General features: G+C 49.2%; 1 protein-coding gene across 1 annotated transcript in view; it reads left to right on the top strand.

The window, feature by feature from the left end:
• Positions 1-18,550, top strand: part of SREBF2 (sterol regulatory element binding transcription factor 2) — a 60,136-nt gene that overhangs the window by 24,101 nt on the left and 17,485 nt on the right. Inside the window, exons 3-11 of the mRNA XM_068561790.1 lie at positions 134-315; positions 1,334-1,480; positions 2,925-3,146; positions 4,155-4,269; positions 4,478-4,659; positions 11,096-11,288; positions 11,895-12,076; positions 14,267-14,543; positions 17,128-17,297. Of these exons, the coding sequence (XP_068417891.1) occupies positions 134-315; positions 1,334-1,480; positions 2,925-3,146; positions 4,155-4,269; positions 4,478-4,659; positions 11,096-11,288; positions 11,895-12,076; positions 14,267-14,543; positions 17,128-17,297 (1,670 nt within the window). The remainder of the gene's footprint in view (positions 1-133; positions 316-1,333; positions 1,481-2,924; positions 3,147-4,154; positions 4,270-4,477; positions 4,660-11,095; positions 11,289-11,894; positions 12,077-14,266; positions 14,544-17,127; positions 17,298-18,550) is intronic.

An 18,550-nucleotide genomic window follows, 5' to 3' on the forward strand; every position in this document is an offset into this window, starting at 1 on the left:
TTCTTCAGCAACAGGTGGGGTGTTGGGATCATTAAGAGGCACTCCAGCCTGGGTTATTGCCACAGCTACGGTGACAGAATGCATTCCTCGTCCACAAAAGTCCACGTGACTTTTTTTCTCCTCTTTTCCCAAGTCCTTCAGCCTCAAGTCCAAAGCCTAGTGACATCCTCCCAGGTGCAGCCGGTCACCATCCAGCAGCAGGTGCAGACGGTGCAGGCCCAGCGGGTGCTGACGCAGACAGCCAATGGCACGCTGCAGACCCTCGCCCCGGCCACGGTGCAGACGGTTGCTGCGCCCCAGGTGCAGCAGGTCCCGGTAGGTGGCTGACAGGAATTCAGGGAGGCCCTGGTTGGGGCTCTTGGCCGGCCTGTGGTTGAAGGTGTGGTCTACATGCTAGGCAGGACCAGCAGAGTGTGAGGGCACGGCTTGCAGGGCAGGTAGGGGCACCTGGACCTTACGAGGCCCCCGTGAGACCTGGCAGAGAAGACGTCTGTAGATGCACACTGGCACCCACCTAAACTCAGTAAATGCTGCTGTATTAATTCATTTACACATATAATGGGTATAAAACTGAAAAGAAATGTGCCAGAATGTTCTTAAGCCGTGTATCATAGTGGACTGTATTTCTTTTTTTTTTTTAAAGAGCTCCACCTTCTATCTATCTATGTATCTATCTATCTATTTATTTATTTATGGCTGTGTTGGGTCTTCGTTTCTGTGCGAGGGCTTTCTCTAGTTGCGGCAAGCGGGGGCCACTCTTCATCGCGGTGCGCGGGCCTCTCACTGTCGCGGCCTCTCTTGTTGCGGAGCACAGGCTCCAGACGCGCAGGCTCAGTAGTTGTGGCTCACGGGCCTAGTTGCTCCGTGGCATGTGGGATCTTCCCAGACCAGGGCTCGAACCCGTGTCCCCTGCATTGGCAGGCAGATTCTCAACCACTGCACCACCAGGGAAGCCCTGTATTTCTAAGTAATGAAGTAAGTTAGCTTTAAAAAACAATCCAGGTTTACCATTTTTGCTTCCCAGCCTTTTTCCTCACATTCCTAAGTTTGTCCACAATCAGGTCTCTCTCCCTTCCATGGTCCACCCGAGCCATGCTTGCTCTGCCCCCGCTAGGCCGCTGGCACTGCTCTCCTCAAAGCCTTTCAGCCTTCCAACCCAGAACCCTCTTTAGATGTACGCCTTCTCTCCGGCAACCCAATAATCAAGCTACATTCTCAGTTTTATGAAAATTTTATTTTATCATTCTTTTCTGGAGGGTCTATGCAGGAAGAAGTAATGCAAAATAGAAAAATAATGCTACCTTCCTTTTCCTTTTCTTCCTTTTCCATCCAGGTCCTGGTACAGCCTCAGATCATCAAGACAGATTCCCTTGTTTTGACCACACTGAAGACAGATGGCAGCCCTGTGATGGCCGCAGTCCAGAACCCAGCCCTCACTGCCCTCACCACCCCCATCCAGACAGCTGCCCTTCAAGTTCCGGTAAGAGCTGCCCCCCCACCCCCCACCCCCGCTTCTTGGGGGTTTTAGGCCTCAGAGATGGTAACAAAGCCTCCAGATACTGAATAGATGCAGCAGCTCTGTGCAGTGTGTCAGTCAGATTGCAAAATTACCCCATTTTAGTTTTTTTTCCCCTTAAGAAGTACCAGCACCGAGTGTTATGTGGGAGTACTAGGGTTTATGAGGGGCAAGAGAGGAACAGCAGAGGAGTCCCAGTTCCTGGGCGACAGCTCCACACAGGACCATCCGCCTCTTAGGTCCTACTGATGGAGGTTTAGCTTCTGAAGGACCCTAGGCCGCCCAGGCAGGGAGGGGCTCCAAGGTGGGGGACATGAAAGGCACCCATACTTCAGTTGCAGGGTCTTGGCCACTGTCTCATCTTGTGGCAAGAGAGTCTGAGAGAAAAAAGTGATCAAAATTCAAAAGCAAGCCTTATTCATAAAAGCCAAGAACTGAAAACAACCCAACTATCCATCCAAAAAGAACGATTGATACATACAACTACGTGGCTAAACCTCAAAAACAGTACACTGAGCAAAAGATGCTTGTCACAAAAGAGTTCACGCTGATGATTCCATTTATACAAAGGTCAAGAAGATGGTGCTAGAAGTCAGAGCAGTGATTACTGCTCTGGGGGAAGGGGCATGAGGGAACTTTCTAAGGGGATAGAAATGGTCTGTGTCTTGATCAGGGTTACCTTGGTTACACACATTGTATACATACATCACAATTCCATTAAGCTGTACACTTAAAATGTGTGCCTTTTACTATGTGTGAATTATTTCTTGATGACTAATGAAGTTAAGAAGCTTTTTGTGTGTTCATTGGCCATTTGGATATTGAGGCCATTTGTTGAAGAAAATAAAACTAAAATTAGTGAAAACAGAAACAAAGAGCAGGAAAAGCAGACTTGAGGGGAAAACGAGGAGAAGCCTCTCTAGTTGGTCTGTTTAATAAAATGGCTCTGATTGTCACTTCTGCCCTTGAGCTTTTTGATGGTCAAATCAATCGTATAAGGAAATGCAGTAGGTTAACTTCACCGTCATGTGAGAGGAAAGTACATGTCATACACCAGGAGAAAGTTTTGTGGTTGGTGCATTGTATGCGAGCTCAGAGGTGGCTAATGGGTTGACAGCAAAGCAGAAATTACATGACATGTTTCTGGCATCCCTACATCAAAGGTTGGTGTTTATCCACATTAATGCTGTTGTGGCACATGACTGATCAACAGTGATTCTGAAAGGGGCATAGTACCTGAGGTACCATGGCTCCTAAGGCTTCTGGACTTAATTAACCCAGGAAGGGTGTCAGACTAACACAAAGCATTTTCAGGTGATGCCATGTGGCCAGGGCCAGTGGGTTTGTGTTGTGAGGTTGCTTTACTCAGACTAACCAAGTGGTCGTTCTGCCCTTGTGTCTGTTCTAGACCCTGGTGGGCAGCAATGGGACCATTCTGACCACAATGCCTGTGATGATGGGACAAGAGAAAGTGCCCATTAAGCAGGTACCTGGGGGAGTCAAGCAGCTCGAGCCCCCCAAGGAAGGAGAAAGGCGGACGACACACAACATCATTGAGAAGCGGTATCGCTCCTCCATCAATGACAAAATCATTGAGTTGAAGGACCTGGTCATGGGGACAGATGCCAAGGTAGGTGCCAAGCAAAATGGTGTTTCATGCCCCATCAATCTCCCCTCTATCTGTCTTTGGTGCAGGAATTTAGGGAAGACCCAGGCCCAGGCTGAGTGAATGCAAGAATGGTTAAAGGTGCTTTCTTAGTAAAGCATCTTGGTGTTTTGAAATTCCAGGATTATAAGATATTAACTGTTGGGTGTTGGTAAGGCAGTGGCCTGCCTGGACCTTTGAGTCTGCTCTGCAGTGGTGGTGGCCAGCCCGCCCCTCACAACCACCACCGTGTCTCAGACACCTGCTGCTCTCTGATGGCTAGGTACACAACCGTGTGTACGTCTGAGGCAGCTGGTGGCATTTTTGGCATATGTTTAATTGTATTCAGGGATGGCTAACAATATTTTAACCTTTTAGGGAGGAGGAAAAATGGAGATTGGGTCTTTGACAAAGAACAAATAGGGGAAATTGGTTTTTCATAACTTTCTGGTGTTTCAATGAATGTATCTTATGGCTTTGGCACATAAGAGATTTTTTTTACCTGTTATCTGTTTTATCTTTACCTCTATTTTGAAAGAAAATATAATTTTCCTTGTAGCCTACAAATCTGAAAGGTACTAATATACCTTTACTTAAGATAACCAGCCAACAGTGCTCTGGTTTTTTGTTTGTCATTTGTTTTCCTTAAAGCTTGTTTTGATGCTAGGATTATCATAGGAAGTAGGAGTAACAGCTAATATATAATGTTACTGTGTGCCAGGCCAGAGGCTAAACTCTTTACACATATTAGCTCATTTAACCCTCATGGCAAGCCTATGACTCATATACGATCATTATCCCTATTTCACGGAGGAGGAAAGTGAGGTTCAGAGATGTTGAGTAACTTGTCCTGGGTTGCACAGCTAAGTAGTGGGAGAGTCAGCATCTGAGCCCAGCACCTCCCACTCCAGAGCCTGAGCTCTGGGCCTCTGCTTTCTTCACTGTGCAAGCTGGTCTGATGCCACCGTGTTTTTCACCCGTCTTCCTTCCCAGATGCACAAGTCTGGTGTTCTGAGGAAGGCCATTGACTACATCAAATACTTGCAGCAGGTCAATCATAAACTGCGCCAGGAGAACATGGTGCTGAAACTGGCAAATCAGAAGAACAGTAAGTGTGCTCGTTGAGAAAAGGGTTTCAGACTTTCCGGTTATAGTAGAAGTCCTGTGCTGGGCACCGGGGAGGGTCCACTGATGTGTACAAGGTGCCTTCAGGGGTGAAGCAGGAGCAAGGGCTGTGCATCCCTCACCTAGCCCAGCTCCAGCCCAGGTGGGGTGCTATAAAACGGACCGTTTGCCAGGTAGGGTTTTCTTTACAGAGCTCTTGAAGGGCATTGACCTAGGCAGCCTGGTGGACAGTGATGTGGACCTGAAGATCGATGACTTTAATCAGAATGTCCTTCTGATGTCGCCTCCGGCCTCCGACTCAGGGTCCCAGGCAGGCTTCTCCCCCTACTCCATCGACTCTGAGCCAGGAAGCCCTCTATTGGATGATGCAAAGGTAATGAGCTTTTGAAATCCCCTGACCCCTGGAATCTCTCCCATCTCCCCGAAGTTAATAGTGGCGAGGCTGCAGACAGTGGTCCAGGTCAGGTGTTCAGAGGCCCTGGGCTGGAGAGGAACGAGAATTCTGTGAAATTAGCCACGTACTGGAGAATAAAGAAAAAGAAAGCTGACTCTGTATGGGGATACAACCTCCGGTTTTACTGGTCCTTGCTGAAAGGGCCCATCAGAGGGGAATAATGGCCAAATCCAGCATGGGAACACACAGCGGCTGTCGTGCGGAGCTAGGAGTTGCTGGAGGCGCCTCATTGCTTCCCTTGCCCACGATGAGCCTGGCAAGACCGCTTTGTGAGGTTCATCAGTTGGGTTAGGATGAGGCTGCCGCTGGGTCCTCTTTGGGAAATGATTACAGTTTGCAGTCTAACAGATAACATTCCTACCAAGGGCCTTTAATTGTGGAAGAAAGCCCCTGGCAATTCTTGTTTAATGGAATTCGTTAAAAGAGGCTGAAGCCTAATGATCTTCCCGGGAACCTGTGGAGACCACTGGGGTTTGTGCTGTATTTTGACATTGGCAGTTTCTGGCTTCAAAAGCACAGAGTTTCCTTCTAGCGTAAGTTGTTTTTTTAAAATTTATTTATTTTATTTGTTTATTTTTGGCTGCGTTGGGTCTTCATTGCTACGCGAGGGCCTTCTCTAGTTGCGGCGAGCGGGGGCCACTCCTCGTCGCGGTGCACAGGCCCCCCACCGCGGTGGCTTCTCTTGTTGCGGAGCACAGGCTCTAGAGTGCAGGCTCAGTAGTTGTGGCGCACGGGCCCAGTTGCTCCTCGGCATGTGGGATCTTCCCGGACCAGGGCTCGAACCTGGGTCCCCTGCACTGGCAGGCAGATTCCCAACCACTGTGCCACCAGGGAAGCCCCTAGCATAAGTTTTTGTTCAGGCCGTTTATTGTATCATGTACTTAATTTTATTAAGGAAGCTCTATTTTTGAAATATTTTATAAATGTGATTCTGCTTGGTAACAAAAGGCCACATGACATATACGTTAAATTAGATAGGCGTCTGAATCGTCAGAAGAAATTTTCAAATGGTTTAAAAATACTGAAAAGGAGTTGTGTGGGATGTACACTTTGGGAGTCAGCGGAGATCTGGTTCCAGTCTCCCTCCCTCCTTAGGCTCCCTGGGCAGGCAGGGCCTCTGCCTCCAGTTCTCCCTCTGTAAAACTGGGGAGAAAACAAAACAATGTTGTGGTTTTAGAATAGGCAAGCGTCTGGGAATTCCCTGGCAGGCCAGTGGTTAGGACTCCGCACTTTCACTGCCGAGGGCCCGGGTTCAATCCCTGCTTGGGGAACTAAGATCCTATTAGCTGTGTGGTGCGGCTAAGAATAAGCAAGCTTCTGTAAATAGGTTCATACTAAAGTATGGTCTTTAATCAACTTTGAGGTGTAATTTATATGTGATACAATACACCTATTTTACTGTATCGTGCAGTATAATGAGTTTTAACGAACATATACGCTTATGTAACTCACAGTAATCGAGATATAGAGTAAAAAGCTGAAAGCGTTTCTTCCAAGATCAGGAACAAGGCAAGGATACCCACTCTCACCACTTTTATTCTACATGGAATTGGAAGTCCTAGCCACAGTGATCAGAGAAGAAAAAGAAATAAAAGGAATCCAAATTGGAAAGAAAGAAGTAAAACTGTCACCGTTGGGCTTCTCTGCTGGCGTACTGGTTGGGAGTCCGCCTGCCAATGCAGGGGACATGGGTTTGATCCCTGGTCCGGGAAGATCCCACGTGCCGCGGAGCAACTAAGCCCGTGTGCCACAACTACTGAGCCTGCCCTCTAGAGCCTGCAAGCCACAACTGCTGAGCCCGTGTGCCACAACTACTGAAGTCCGCGCACCTAGAGCCCGTGCTCCGCAGCAAGAGAAGCCACCGCGATGAGAAGCCCGCGCACCGCAACAAAGAGTAGCCCCCACTTGCTGCAACTAAAGAAAGCCCACACACAGCAACAAGGACCCAGTGCAGCCAAAAATAAATAAATAAACAAACAAAGAAAAAACTGTCACTGTTTGCAGATGACATGATACTATATATAGGAAATTCTAAAGACACCTTCAAAAAACTATTAGAACTAATAAATAAATACAGTAAGTTTGCAGGATACGAAATTAATATACAGAAATCTGTTACATTTCTGTACACTAACAACAAAGTATCAGAAAGAGAAATGAAGAAAACAATCCCATTTACAATTGCATCGAAAAGAATAAAATACCTAGGAATAAATCTAACCAAGTAGGTAAAAGACCTGTACTGGAGAAACTATAAGACATTGAGGAAAGAAATTGATGACAACACAAACAGATGGAAAGGTATATCATGCTCATGGGTTGGAAGAATTAATACTGTTAAAATGACCATATTCCTCAAGGCAACCTACAGATTCAGTGCAATCCCTATCAAAATACCAAAGAAATTTTTCACAGAACTAGAACAAATAATTCTAAAATTTATGTGGAAACACAGAGGACCCCAAATAGCGAAAACAATCTTGAGAAAGAACAACAGAGCTGGAGATAGCACATTCCCTGATTTCAAACTACAGTAATCAAAACAATGTGGTACTGGCACAAAAACACACACATAGATCAATGGAACAGAATAGAGAGCCTAGAAACAAACCCATACTTATATGGTCAGTTAATCTATGACAAAGGAGGCAAGAATATACAAAGGGGAAATGACAGCTTCTTCAATAAATGGTGCTGGGAAAACGGGACAGCTACACGCAGAAGAATCAACTGGACTACTTTCTCACACCATCTACAAAAATAAACTCAAAATGGATCAAAGACTTAAATGTAAGACCTGAAGCCATAAGACTCCCAGAAGAAAACATAGGCAGTATGCTCTTTGTTATCAGTCTTAGCAGTTTTCAAAAATTAATTAATTTCTTTATTTTTATTTATTTATTTTTGGCTGCATTGGGTCATCGTTGTTGCGTGCGCGGGCTTTCTCTAGTTGTGGCGAGCGGGGGCTACTCTTCGTTGCGGTGCGTGGGCTTCTCATCACAATCGGAATGAGCAATCAGAAGAACAAAGTCCTTTTTTTTTTTTTTTAATTTAATTTAATTTATTTATTTTTGGCTTCATTGCTGCACGCGGGCTTTCTCTAGTTGCGGCGAGGGGGTTACTCTTCATTGCAGCGCGCAGGCTTCTTATCGTGGTGGCTTCTCTTGTTGCGGAGCACAGGCTCTAGGCGCGTGGGCTTCAGTAATTGTGGCACATGGGCTCAGCAGTTGTGGCTTGCCGGCTCTAGAGTACAGGCTCGGTAGTTGCGGTGCACGGGCTTCTTTGCTGTGCAGCATGTGGGAATCTTCCCGGACTGGGGCTCGAACCCGTGTCCCCTGCATTGGCAGGCGGATTCTTAACCACTGTGCCACCAGGGAAATCTGGTCTTAGCAAATTTGGGGGGGCTGTGTCTCCTCAGGCAAGGGGAACAAAAGCAAAAATAAACAAATGGGACTACATCAAATTAAAAAGCTTTTGCATAGGGACTTCCCTGGTGGTCCAGTGGTAAAGAATCTGCCTTCCAATGCAGGAGACATGGGTTCTATCCCTGGTCGGACAACTAAGATCCCACATGCCGCTGGGCAACTAAGACTGTGTGCCACAACTACTGAGTCCACGCAGCTTAACTAGAGAGCCTGCATGCCACAAACTACAAAACCCGTGTGCTCTGGAGCCCACACGCCACAACTACAGAGCCCAAGCGCTCTGGAAGCTGCGCCCCACAACTAGAGAGAGAAAAACCTGCACGCCACAACTAGAGGGGAGCCCACAGGCCACAGCTAGAGAGGAGCCCACAGGCTACAACTAGAGAGAAGCCCACACGCCACAACGGAGAGCCCGCGCACCACAACAAAAAGATTCTGCGTGCCACAACTAAGACCCGACGCAGCTAAAAATAAAAATAAATTAAGAAAAAAAAAAAAGAGTAGACGGATGTAACCCTAAAAAAAAAACAAAAGTAAAACCTTTTGCACGGCAAAGGAAACTACTAACCAAACTAAAAGGCTACCTACTGAATGGAAGAAGGTGTTTGCAAACAATATATCTAATAAGGGGTTAGTATCCAAAATTTTCAAAGAACTCGTACAACTCAACATCAGAAAAATCCCCAAACAACAATTTTAAAATGGGCAGAAAACATGAATAGACATTTTTGCAAGACATACAAATGGCCAACAGGCACGTGAAAAGATGCTCAACGTCAGGAATTCCCTGGTGGTCCAGTGGTCAGGACTCCGAGCTTCCATTGTAGGGAGCATGGGTTCGATCCCTTGTCAGGGGACTAGATCCTGCATGCCACAACTAAGATTTCGCATGCCGCAACTAAAAAGATCCCACACGCAGCAACGAAGATCCCGCATGCCACAACTAAGACCCGGCACAGCCAAAGAAAGAAATATTAAAAAAAAAAAAAAAAAAAGATATATGTACCCCTGTGTTTGTTGCAGCATTATTTACAATAGCCAAGATAAGGAAGCAACCTGAGTGCCCAGAAATAGATGAATGGATAAAGAAGATGTGGTACATGTGCAATGAAATACTAGCCATAAAAAAAGAGTGAAATCTTGCCATTTGTGACAACATGGATGGACCTAGAGGGTATTATGCTAAGTGAAATAAAAGAGACAGAATGATAGGTGTTGGTGAGGATGTGGAGAAAAGGGGACCCTCATGCACTATTGGTGGAAATGAAAATTGATGCAGCCACTATGGAAAACAGTAGGGAGGTTCCTCAAAAAATTTGAAATAGAACTACCATCCAATCCAGCAGTTCCACTTCTGGGTATTTTTCTGAAGAAAACAAAAACACTAATTCAAAAAGTAATGTTCACCCTTATGTTTATTGCAGCATTATTTGCAATAGCCCAAGATATGGAAGCAACCTAAGTGCCCACGGATAGATGAGTAGATAAAGAAGATGTGGTATAGATATACAGTGTAATGTTACTCAGCTGTAAAAAAGAATGAGATCTTGTCACACCATGTATGATCCTAGAGGGTATTATGCTAAGTGAAATGAGTCAGACAAAGACAAATACATAGGATTTCACTTATATATGGAATCTAAAAAACAAAACAAATGGACGAACACAACGAAACGAAACAGACTGGTAGATACAGAGAACAAATGGGTGATTGCCAGAGGGGAGGGAGTTGGGAGGGTGAGTGAAATAGGTGAGGGGAGGTTAAGAGATAACTACAAACTAAAAAAAAATTTTAAAACAAAGATACTACAAACTTCCAGTTACAAAATAAATGTCACAGGGGTGAAATATACAACATGGGGAATATAGTCAGTAATATCGTAGTGCTTTTGTATGGTGACAGATGGTAACTAGACTTATCATGGAGCTGATGTAATGTATGAAAATATCGAGTCACTCTGTTGTGTACCTGGAACCAACATAGTGTTGTAGGTCAATTATACTTCAATTAAAAAATAACAATAGGGAATTCCCTGGAGGTCCAGTGGTTGGGACTCCGCTCTTTCACTGCTGAGGGCCTGGGTTCGATCCCTGGTCAGGGAACTAAGATCTTATCAGCTGCGTGGTACAGCCAAAAACAAAACAAAAAACAATAAATGGGGCTTCCCTGGTGGCACAGTGGTTAAGAGTCCACCTGCCAGTGCAGTGGACACAGGTTCGAGCCCTGGTCCGGGATGATCCCACATGCCACGGAGCAACTAAGCCCGTGCATCACAACTACTGAGCCTGTGCTCTAGAGCCCGAGAACCACAGCCACTGAGCCCACGTGCCGCAACTACTGAAGCTTGCGTGCCTAGAGCCCATGCTCTGCAACAAGAGAAGCCACCGCAATGAGAAGCCCGTGCACTGCAACAAAGAGTAGCCACTGCTCGCCACAACTAGGAAAAGCCCGCGCACAGCAACAAAGACCCAAGGCAGCCAAAAATAAATAAAATAAAAATAAATAAATTTATAAAAAAACAAAACGATAAATCTCGTCTAGTTTAAAACAAAATGATATAGAACATTTTTATCTCCCATGAACTTACACCTTTGCAGGAAGTGCACACATGCCTCTCCAGCCTCAGACAACTTCTGATCTGCCTTCTGTCGCTTTAGATTAGCTTGCCTGTTGTGGAATTACACAGAAACAGAATCCTGCAGAGTGTTCTCGTTTGTGATGGAGCTCTGTTGTAAAAGCAGAGCTCATGTCCCTCTGGTCTTTAGAACATGTTCTTCTCCCAGGTGGCAAGAGGGCAAGTGCTTTCTTCCCATCTGACTTAATGGCCTTGAATTTAAATCTCACAATCTGATTCCGATATATATAAAAGTAAAATGCTATAAAAACCCACGCAGTATTCGTTCTAATCTTGCGGCCCCCTGTTTTGAAGGTCAAAGATGAGCCAGACTCTCCTCCTGTAGCCCTTGGCATGGTGGACCGCTCTCGAATCCTGCTGTGTGTCCTCACCTTCCTGTGCCTCTCCTTTAACCCCCTGACCGCCCTGCTGCAATGGGGAGGGGCCCACGACTCGGACCAGCATCCACACTCAGGCTCTGGCCGCAGCATGCTGTCACTCGAGTCAGGTAGGTGGAAGACCCCTCGTGCCACCCGGGCCTGGGTGGGCTGCTGCGGCAGCAGAAGGCCCTGCATGCAGCCACTCGGCTTGTCCGCCAGGTCCCGAAGGGCTTTCTTAGGGGACCCCCACCTGCTTGCTTCTGATAGGGACAGGCATAAGTCGCATTTCGGAAGTAAGAGGCAAACCCAAGTTCAGTCAGAAAAAGCAAAACAAATCAGGACCCTGCGCTGCCGTAACTGGGGGTTTGAGGGTGTGGCTGTTTGAAGGAGGCTGTGGTCTTCTTACTGCCTGAGTCATTAAACCAGTGGCCTAACCCTGCCTCGGCTAACAAAGATTTTTGTGGCATCCTGCCCCATAGTGACAAGGGCTACAGGTGTCCTAGTTAGGCTGTAGAATTGTCCCAGATTTGCTACAGCGTGGATTAAGGTGCATGTATTATTCCTCCCCTCTGCACTTCGACATGGTTACTAAATGAAGCAATCGCATTCGTTCCGAAAATGAGGTAGGAGGCTCTTTCCTGTCACAGTGAGGGGTCAGTCAGGTGCCCTGCAGTGTCCCAGGGCTGCTTCGGGAGGCGCTTCCCCACGGGCTCAGCTGTGCCGCTCCTCCTTAGGCTCTGGGGGCTGGCTGGGCTGGATGATGCCAACGCTGCTCCTGTGGCTGGTGAACGGTGTGATTGTCCTGAGCGTCTTCGTGAAGCTGCTGGTCCACGGGGAGCCAGTGGTCCGGCCGCATTCGCGCTCCTCGGTCACCTTCTGGAGGCACCGGAAGCAGGCAGACCTGGACCTGGCCCGGGTGAGTCCTGCCACCTGCCTTTCCCCTTCCTCCCCCAGGCTCGGCCCATAACTCGGCAACTTGTTCCAGCACCCCAGCATATAAAAATACCCCGGGGGCAAGAGGAGGAGGGGACCCTACCCCCAACAGTTCCAGGGCAGCGGAGGAGAGGGCACCTAGGCAGAAGTGATTCCACGGACACGAGCTGATCTCTAGTCTGTAATATGACGGGAGAGTAAAGTGCTCTGGGAGCCTGGGGTGTGAGCAGAGCAGTCAAGACCAGGAAGGCCCTTCCAAGGGGAGAGGACGGCAGGAATAGGTGGGCTTCTGGGGGACTGGCAAGTAGATGGTATGTCTGGAGTGTAGGATATGTCGGGGGAGACGAGGGCTATGGCTGGTAGTGTAGCTAGGGCCCAAGTTGGAGACGTATTTGACTAGTGACTGATTTGAGGTTTTTGTCCCAGTTCTCTGGAGAACCAGGAAGGTTTTTGAGCAGGAAAATTCGCTGGAAGTCCTCTTTTGAAATCAACAAAGGAGTTTATGGGAAGGATTCTGGGGCAAACTCACGGCACGGAAGGAAGAGTTAAACACCCGTGTCTCGGGAGGAACAAGGACCAGGACAGGCCTCGGCAGCAGGTAGCCGTGGGCCTGCTCTCCCTGCCTGCAAGCTGCAGAGCCCACAAGAGAGGATTTGGCCAGCCAGTCCGTCAGTGGACCTGTCAGCCATGTCCAGGGCTGCGGCTACTGGAATGTAGGTGTGGTTGTTGGCGCTACCCCTAACGCAGGATGACACGCACCCCTAGATGTTTATCCTAGAGACGGGTTCAGGGCTGTGTTTTACGAACGTCATTCTGGTGGCAGTATGAAGGGTGGGTTGGAGGAGGGAGACACGATGCATGGAAGCAAGTGAGGGTGCTCTTAGAAGAGGCTGGGTGAGAGGTGACAAGGACCTGGAAACTGAAAGGAAAGTCATGAATTCAAGAAATACTTGAGATGTGTAATGGAAGGAAAGTGGCAGTGACAGTGACTCAGAGATGGGGGAGGCTGGAAGCTCTGGTGGGCTCCGTCTAACCGTGTTGCTTGGAAGTGCTGTGAGAGGGCCCTGAGGGTGAGAAGCTTCCAGACCAGGAGGCATGCCGTGGGGGCCAAGATGGGTCGGGACCAGGGTGTGTTGGAAGCTGTGCGTCTGCCAGGGGAGGGCGCTCAAGGGCGAGTTGCATTGGTGAGTTGGAAGAGACAAGAGCCAAAGCCCGAGCCTTGGAAACAGCCAACCTTCCTGGGAAAGACGGGGAAGAGGAGCCAGGAGACACAGAGAAAGGCCCACCTCCTTTGGAATCTGTAAACACAGGTGCTTCTCCTGGCTGGAAGGATGGCAGCACCACCTCAGAGATTGTCATCCTCAGAGCATTGGCATCCACTTTCCCCTTGTAAGGATCCTCTTTTCTGTAATGGTGCAGGAAGGAAAGTACAGGTATCATACCCACTGCATGATGGGAAGGGAGAAGAGCGTTTACTCCAGTTTCTCAAGACTGTGTCACCTCCAGTCATGAGAAAAAGGCCTTCAATACGGGGCAGGAGACTCCCCGCTAGACCCTCTCAGGTTGGCAGAGAGTTGTTCAGATCCTTGGTTAGAGTAGTTCAGCTGTGTATTTGCCTAAAACCGTGGTTCTCAAACGTCAGACATTAGGATCACCCGGAGGCCCCAACCCCAGAGGCTCTGATTCAGTAGGTCCGGGGGGAGGGTTAGAGTGAGGCACCAAGAATTCACATTTCCCACAAGATTCCCAGAAACCAGTAGCATCTAACAAGATACTGTTGGTCTCTGGGAACCACACTTTGAGAACCTAAAAGCCTAAAAGATCACATCGTTCATCATCTAAATCCATGTCATCACCTTATGTATGAAAGCTACGGTGGGAAATTCTGAATAGTATTTGCTTGAAGATATAACACGATACCATCCCAATTTAGTAAAACGGCTGGGAGGAAATATATCAAAATGTCAGCAGTCATTCTTTCTGGGGGATAAGATTACAGGTGATTTCTTTTTACTTTTTTTGTAGCTTTCTAAATTTTCCCAGATTTTCTTCAGTGAGCATGTATTACTCTGATAATCTGGAGGGGTGAAGAGAAAGTAAGAGTTTTTGTTAAAGCAAAACAAAAAGGCCACATCAAGGCCAGCGAACATTACACCTTCTTGCTTCTTGCTAGGGGGATTTTGCAGCTGCCGCTGCCAACCTGCAAACCTGCCTGTCGGTGTTGGGCCGGGCACTGCCCACCTCCCGCCTGGACCTGGCCTGCAGCCTCTCCTGGAACGTGATCCGCTACAGCCTGCAGAAGCTGCGCCTGGTGCGCTGGCTGCTCAAGAAGGTCTTCCAGCACCGGCGGGCCACCCTGGCCACCGCTGCAGGCTTTGAGGAGGAAGCTAAGACCAGCGCCCGGGATGCAGCCCTGGCCTATCACAGGCTGCACCAGCTGCACATCACAGGTGAGGGCTGCCACCACGGCCCGTCTTGCCTCGAAGTGCCCCCATGCCATTGCTCCACGCTGGCGCAGTTTGCCAGTTTTCTGCCCCAGCCGAATGACGTCCCCTTCACACTACCCATTTAGGATGGTTAGACAAACAGCCACGGCGGTAAAGATTGCAGTTCATCAATTTAAGACACACATTTTTCACATTAACATCTCTACACTTGGCTTTGTCCTCTACACAATGAGTGTCATGGTTGAGTTGGCAGTGTTTTTTCCTTGGTGGTACTTAACAGTGAAACTTAAAATTGATGGCATCTTAGTTTCAGAGAAATATGATCATTTATTTCATTCAACGCACTCCTGCTCTAATAGAGAAGCAGACAGGTCAGCAAATGAATTACAGTTCTGTGTGGTAGAGGTAGCAGAAGAATTGGATTTCAGTTCAGGGGAAGGGGTACTTGTTGGGGAGGGTTTCGGGAAAGGCTTTCTGGAAAGTCTCGGCTTTGCATGAAAGGATGCGTGGAGTTCACCAGCTCTACAGAAGGGGAGGTGCATTCCCGGCAGAGGGATGCATGTTCCCAAGGAGGAACCCCACGTGGGTGGCTCTGGAGGAGAACATTTCAGTGGTCCCCAAGGTGGCTGTGCAAGGGGAGGGGGATGGGAGCCAGCGCAGTGGAGGAAATGACGTCATCAGGTCTGTGCTTCTGAGGTCGAGAAGATTCGCTCTGAAGAGAGGATTGAGGCTGCCTTCAGGAAGGACCAGTGGAAGCTAATGCAGGTGCCAAGAGGACAAGACAGAGAGAAAGGAGAAAGTGGGGTTGACAGGCCTTAGGGACTCATTGGACGGGAAGGGTAAGGAAAGGGGCTGGCTGAGATGATTCCCTAGTTCCTTGCTTGAGAGTTTGGGTGAACGCTGTTGCCACCAGCAAAGGTGAGGAAAACAAGAGGAAAAGCAGTTTTCTAGGGAGGAGGTGAGAAGTTCCGCTCGGGACACTTGCCTGTGAGACACCGAGGGGAAATGATGCAGTGGTGGGGGCCACGCTGGATCTGTAGCCCAAGGAGAGGAGCCGGGTCTTTGGCCTGCAGGTGAGAATGAAAACCGTGGGCGCTGACGAGAGGGCTTGTGGTGAAGGGGGGCCCCTCGAGGGCATGTGGAAGGAGACCCGCATGGAAGGGGCAGGCCCGGGACAAGGAGTCGGGCGGAGGCTGCCTGAGAGGTGGTCAGGCAGGAGAGGCCGAGATGCTTGGTGTAGGGGGAGCAAAGTCAGAGGGTTCAAGAAGGGAAGTTGCTGCTGGGCCACCAATAAAGATGAAGGCAGAGAGCAGCAGTGGGATGTGGTAACAGGAAGGCAATAGAAGGCTCCTAGAGGGAGCTTCAGCCCAGGCCCCAGGGGGAATGGAGGTGAGACACTGGGGCCAGCTGTGGGGTGTGAACAGCTGGGGCCTTCGTAGAGTTCTAGCAGAGAGCCATTTGCAGACCTACCCTGCTTCTCTGTCCCATCAGTGTGCCTGGGCCCCGGGGGAAGGAACCAGCTCCATCCCAGGTCTCTGATCTGGAGGCTGCATCTGTTCAGGAGAATTCCAGCTGGGATGGTTCACATCACTCATTCTGCCCGCATTCACTGAGCACTCTGTGGGCCTGGCCCTGCGCAAGGCACCAAGAGGACAGAGGTGACTAAGAGGTGACACGGTCCCCACACTGCCCTCCGCCTTCCTTCCCTGCAAAGGAGAAAGCCCAGTCGGTGGTGCCTCCCGGGGGAGACCAACACCTAACGCCTGTGCAGAATGAAGTCTGGGGGCTGATAAAAGACCAGAGAGGCTGGGTGGGGTCGGGAGGCCCAGCTGGGCCACCCCTGAGGCTCAGCACAGCGAGGCGCCTGCTTGCCTCGGGCACCTCCCTGCGCTGTGGTGAGGGCCGAAGCAGGCGGCAGCGTGAAAGCCTCAGAGCCTCGACGGGCCCCGGGGCCTGAGCAAGGGCACTCTGGTCCCTGAGTTCAGGGCCACCGCAGACTAGCTGTACAGCCAGCCCTCACAGGAGGGTTAGTAAGCCTTTCCTGGCCTTCCACCTCCGCCCCATGATGTGTCCGCTGTCACGGCTCAGTTGTGTGTCACGTCCCCCCCTCAGAAGGGTGTGCGCTTATATACTGTGGGGTCTTGTTGAATGAAAATAAATTCACATCGGTTTGTTCTTGGGTTTTTGTCTTTAATTTTTATAACCTTTCTCGCAACATTTGGAGACACAGGATTGTGTTAGCAGGACGTGGCCATGCTGTTGACGCCGTTTTGGAAAGCATTGCAGTTCGCGCCTCTGAGTCCCGTTCACCCGCCTGCAGTCACAACCACTCCCATGACACAGGGCTGGGGCCGTGGGCCAGGCCCGTGACCTGTGTTTTCTCTTGTCCCCAGCAACCTGTGAGGCAGAAAGGAGCACACCGCTACTAAGTCACAGAGCCTGGCACCCCATCCAGGACTGTCTGATCACCAAGCTCACAGACTTTCTCCTCTGGTTCTGCTGTTGCTGCGATTGTGCTTGAGAAAGCAGGAAAAAGCTTGGGTTGAGGGAATCTGTCAACAATCGTTGTCCGTTTCTGCCGCCATAGGCAAGCTTCCTGTGGGATCCGCCTGTTCAGATGTACACATGGCTTTGTGCGCTGTGAACCTGGCTGAATGTGCAGAGGAGAAAATCCCCCCGAGCACGCTGGTTGAGATCCATCTCACGGCCGCCATGGGGCTCAAGACCCGGTATGGAGGCAAGCTGGGCTTCCTGGCGGTGAGTGTCCTTCAGTTCCCTTCTGTGGACCGTCGCTGAGTGCCCTTCCCAGCCAGGAGCCAAGATGTGAACATAGGTGTGGGCCCCCACCCTTGGGGGCCGACCACTTAGAGGGGTAGACATTCATTCAGTGGGTCATTCCACAAATACTTAGGGCAGTGAACACAACAGATGAAATTCCTCCCTTAAAAGCATAACAAGGCATTTTAGTGCCCTGAGGTGAGAAGATTGATTCAGTGATAAGAGCGACCTGTATTCAGGGGTTAATATATGACTCTTCTGCTTGGAATCTTCTGGTTGTGTCTCCTGGTTCTTTTATTCACTCAGAAGTATTCTATTTGGTACCTTGTGTTGATCACGGCACTGTGGGTCCAGAAGTGGAAAACAATGTATGTCTTGTGAGGAGCTCAGGTCAGATTCTGGGTGGGAACTGGGGTTTCAGGCGCCTCCAGTGAGCCTGACACAGGGCCAGCCTCGGGAATTCACAACTGGGTAATTCACAGTCCTTGTTACCAGCTAGTTCCCAGCCTCTGCTGACCTCAGGCTTCCTCTTACTGCAGCAGACATAGGCACGTTCCATTCAATGTCTACTTTGGGTAGGCTGACCAACACATCAGCTGTGTTCAGAAAAGAATGATCACATCCCCCCCATCCGTTTCCGTATCTCATTAATAGCGCTGATGAGCTGAGAATGAGCAGGAACGTGCCCTGTGGTGACACTGATACGTTTCTTGAAGTGTGTCACCGTAATCTGGGTGACGAAGGGCATGGGAGAGCCCAGTGTACTTTCTGTGTCTCAACCCTGTTTCCAAGACCCAAATAAGACGTTCATTCAGCAAACGTGACTGAGTCCCTGCTCTAGGCCAGGCACGTCCCAGGGAGGACGTGCAGTGGCCAGCAGGACATTCGCCCTGCCTGGGGGAGCACAAAGTCTGTCAGGGAAACCAGACCAGGACCAGGCCTTCGGGGCAGTAGAGGAGTGTGAGGGTGGGGCTCACCTGGCTGCCCAGAGAGCACACTGGGCTCCCGACCCCATCTTAGAGGAAGTCAAGGTGGGCTTTCTGGGCAAAGTGAATCTAGGCTGGGCGCAGTCCTAGTGTTCTGGGCCAATGTCGTTACATTTGTAACTTCTCTGCCTCCCAGAAGTATTTTGAAGGCATTAATTTTATGGAAATACAACATACATACAGAAAAATGTGCACATTTTAACTTAACAGCTATTTTCACGAAGTGAACTTACGCATGTAAACAAC

This window comes from Eschrichtius robustus, chromosome 13, assembly GCF_028021215.1.
Source record: "Eschrichtius robustus isolate mEscRob2 chromosome 13, mEscRob2.pri, whole genome shotgun sequence".
NCBI classification, from domain to species: Eukaryota; Metazoa; Chordata; class Mammalia; order Artiodactyla; family Eschrichtiidae; genus Eschrichtius; species Eschrichtius robustus.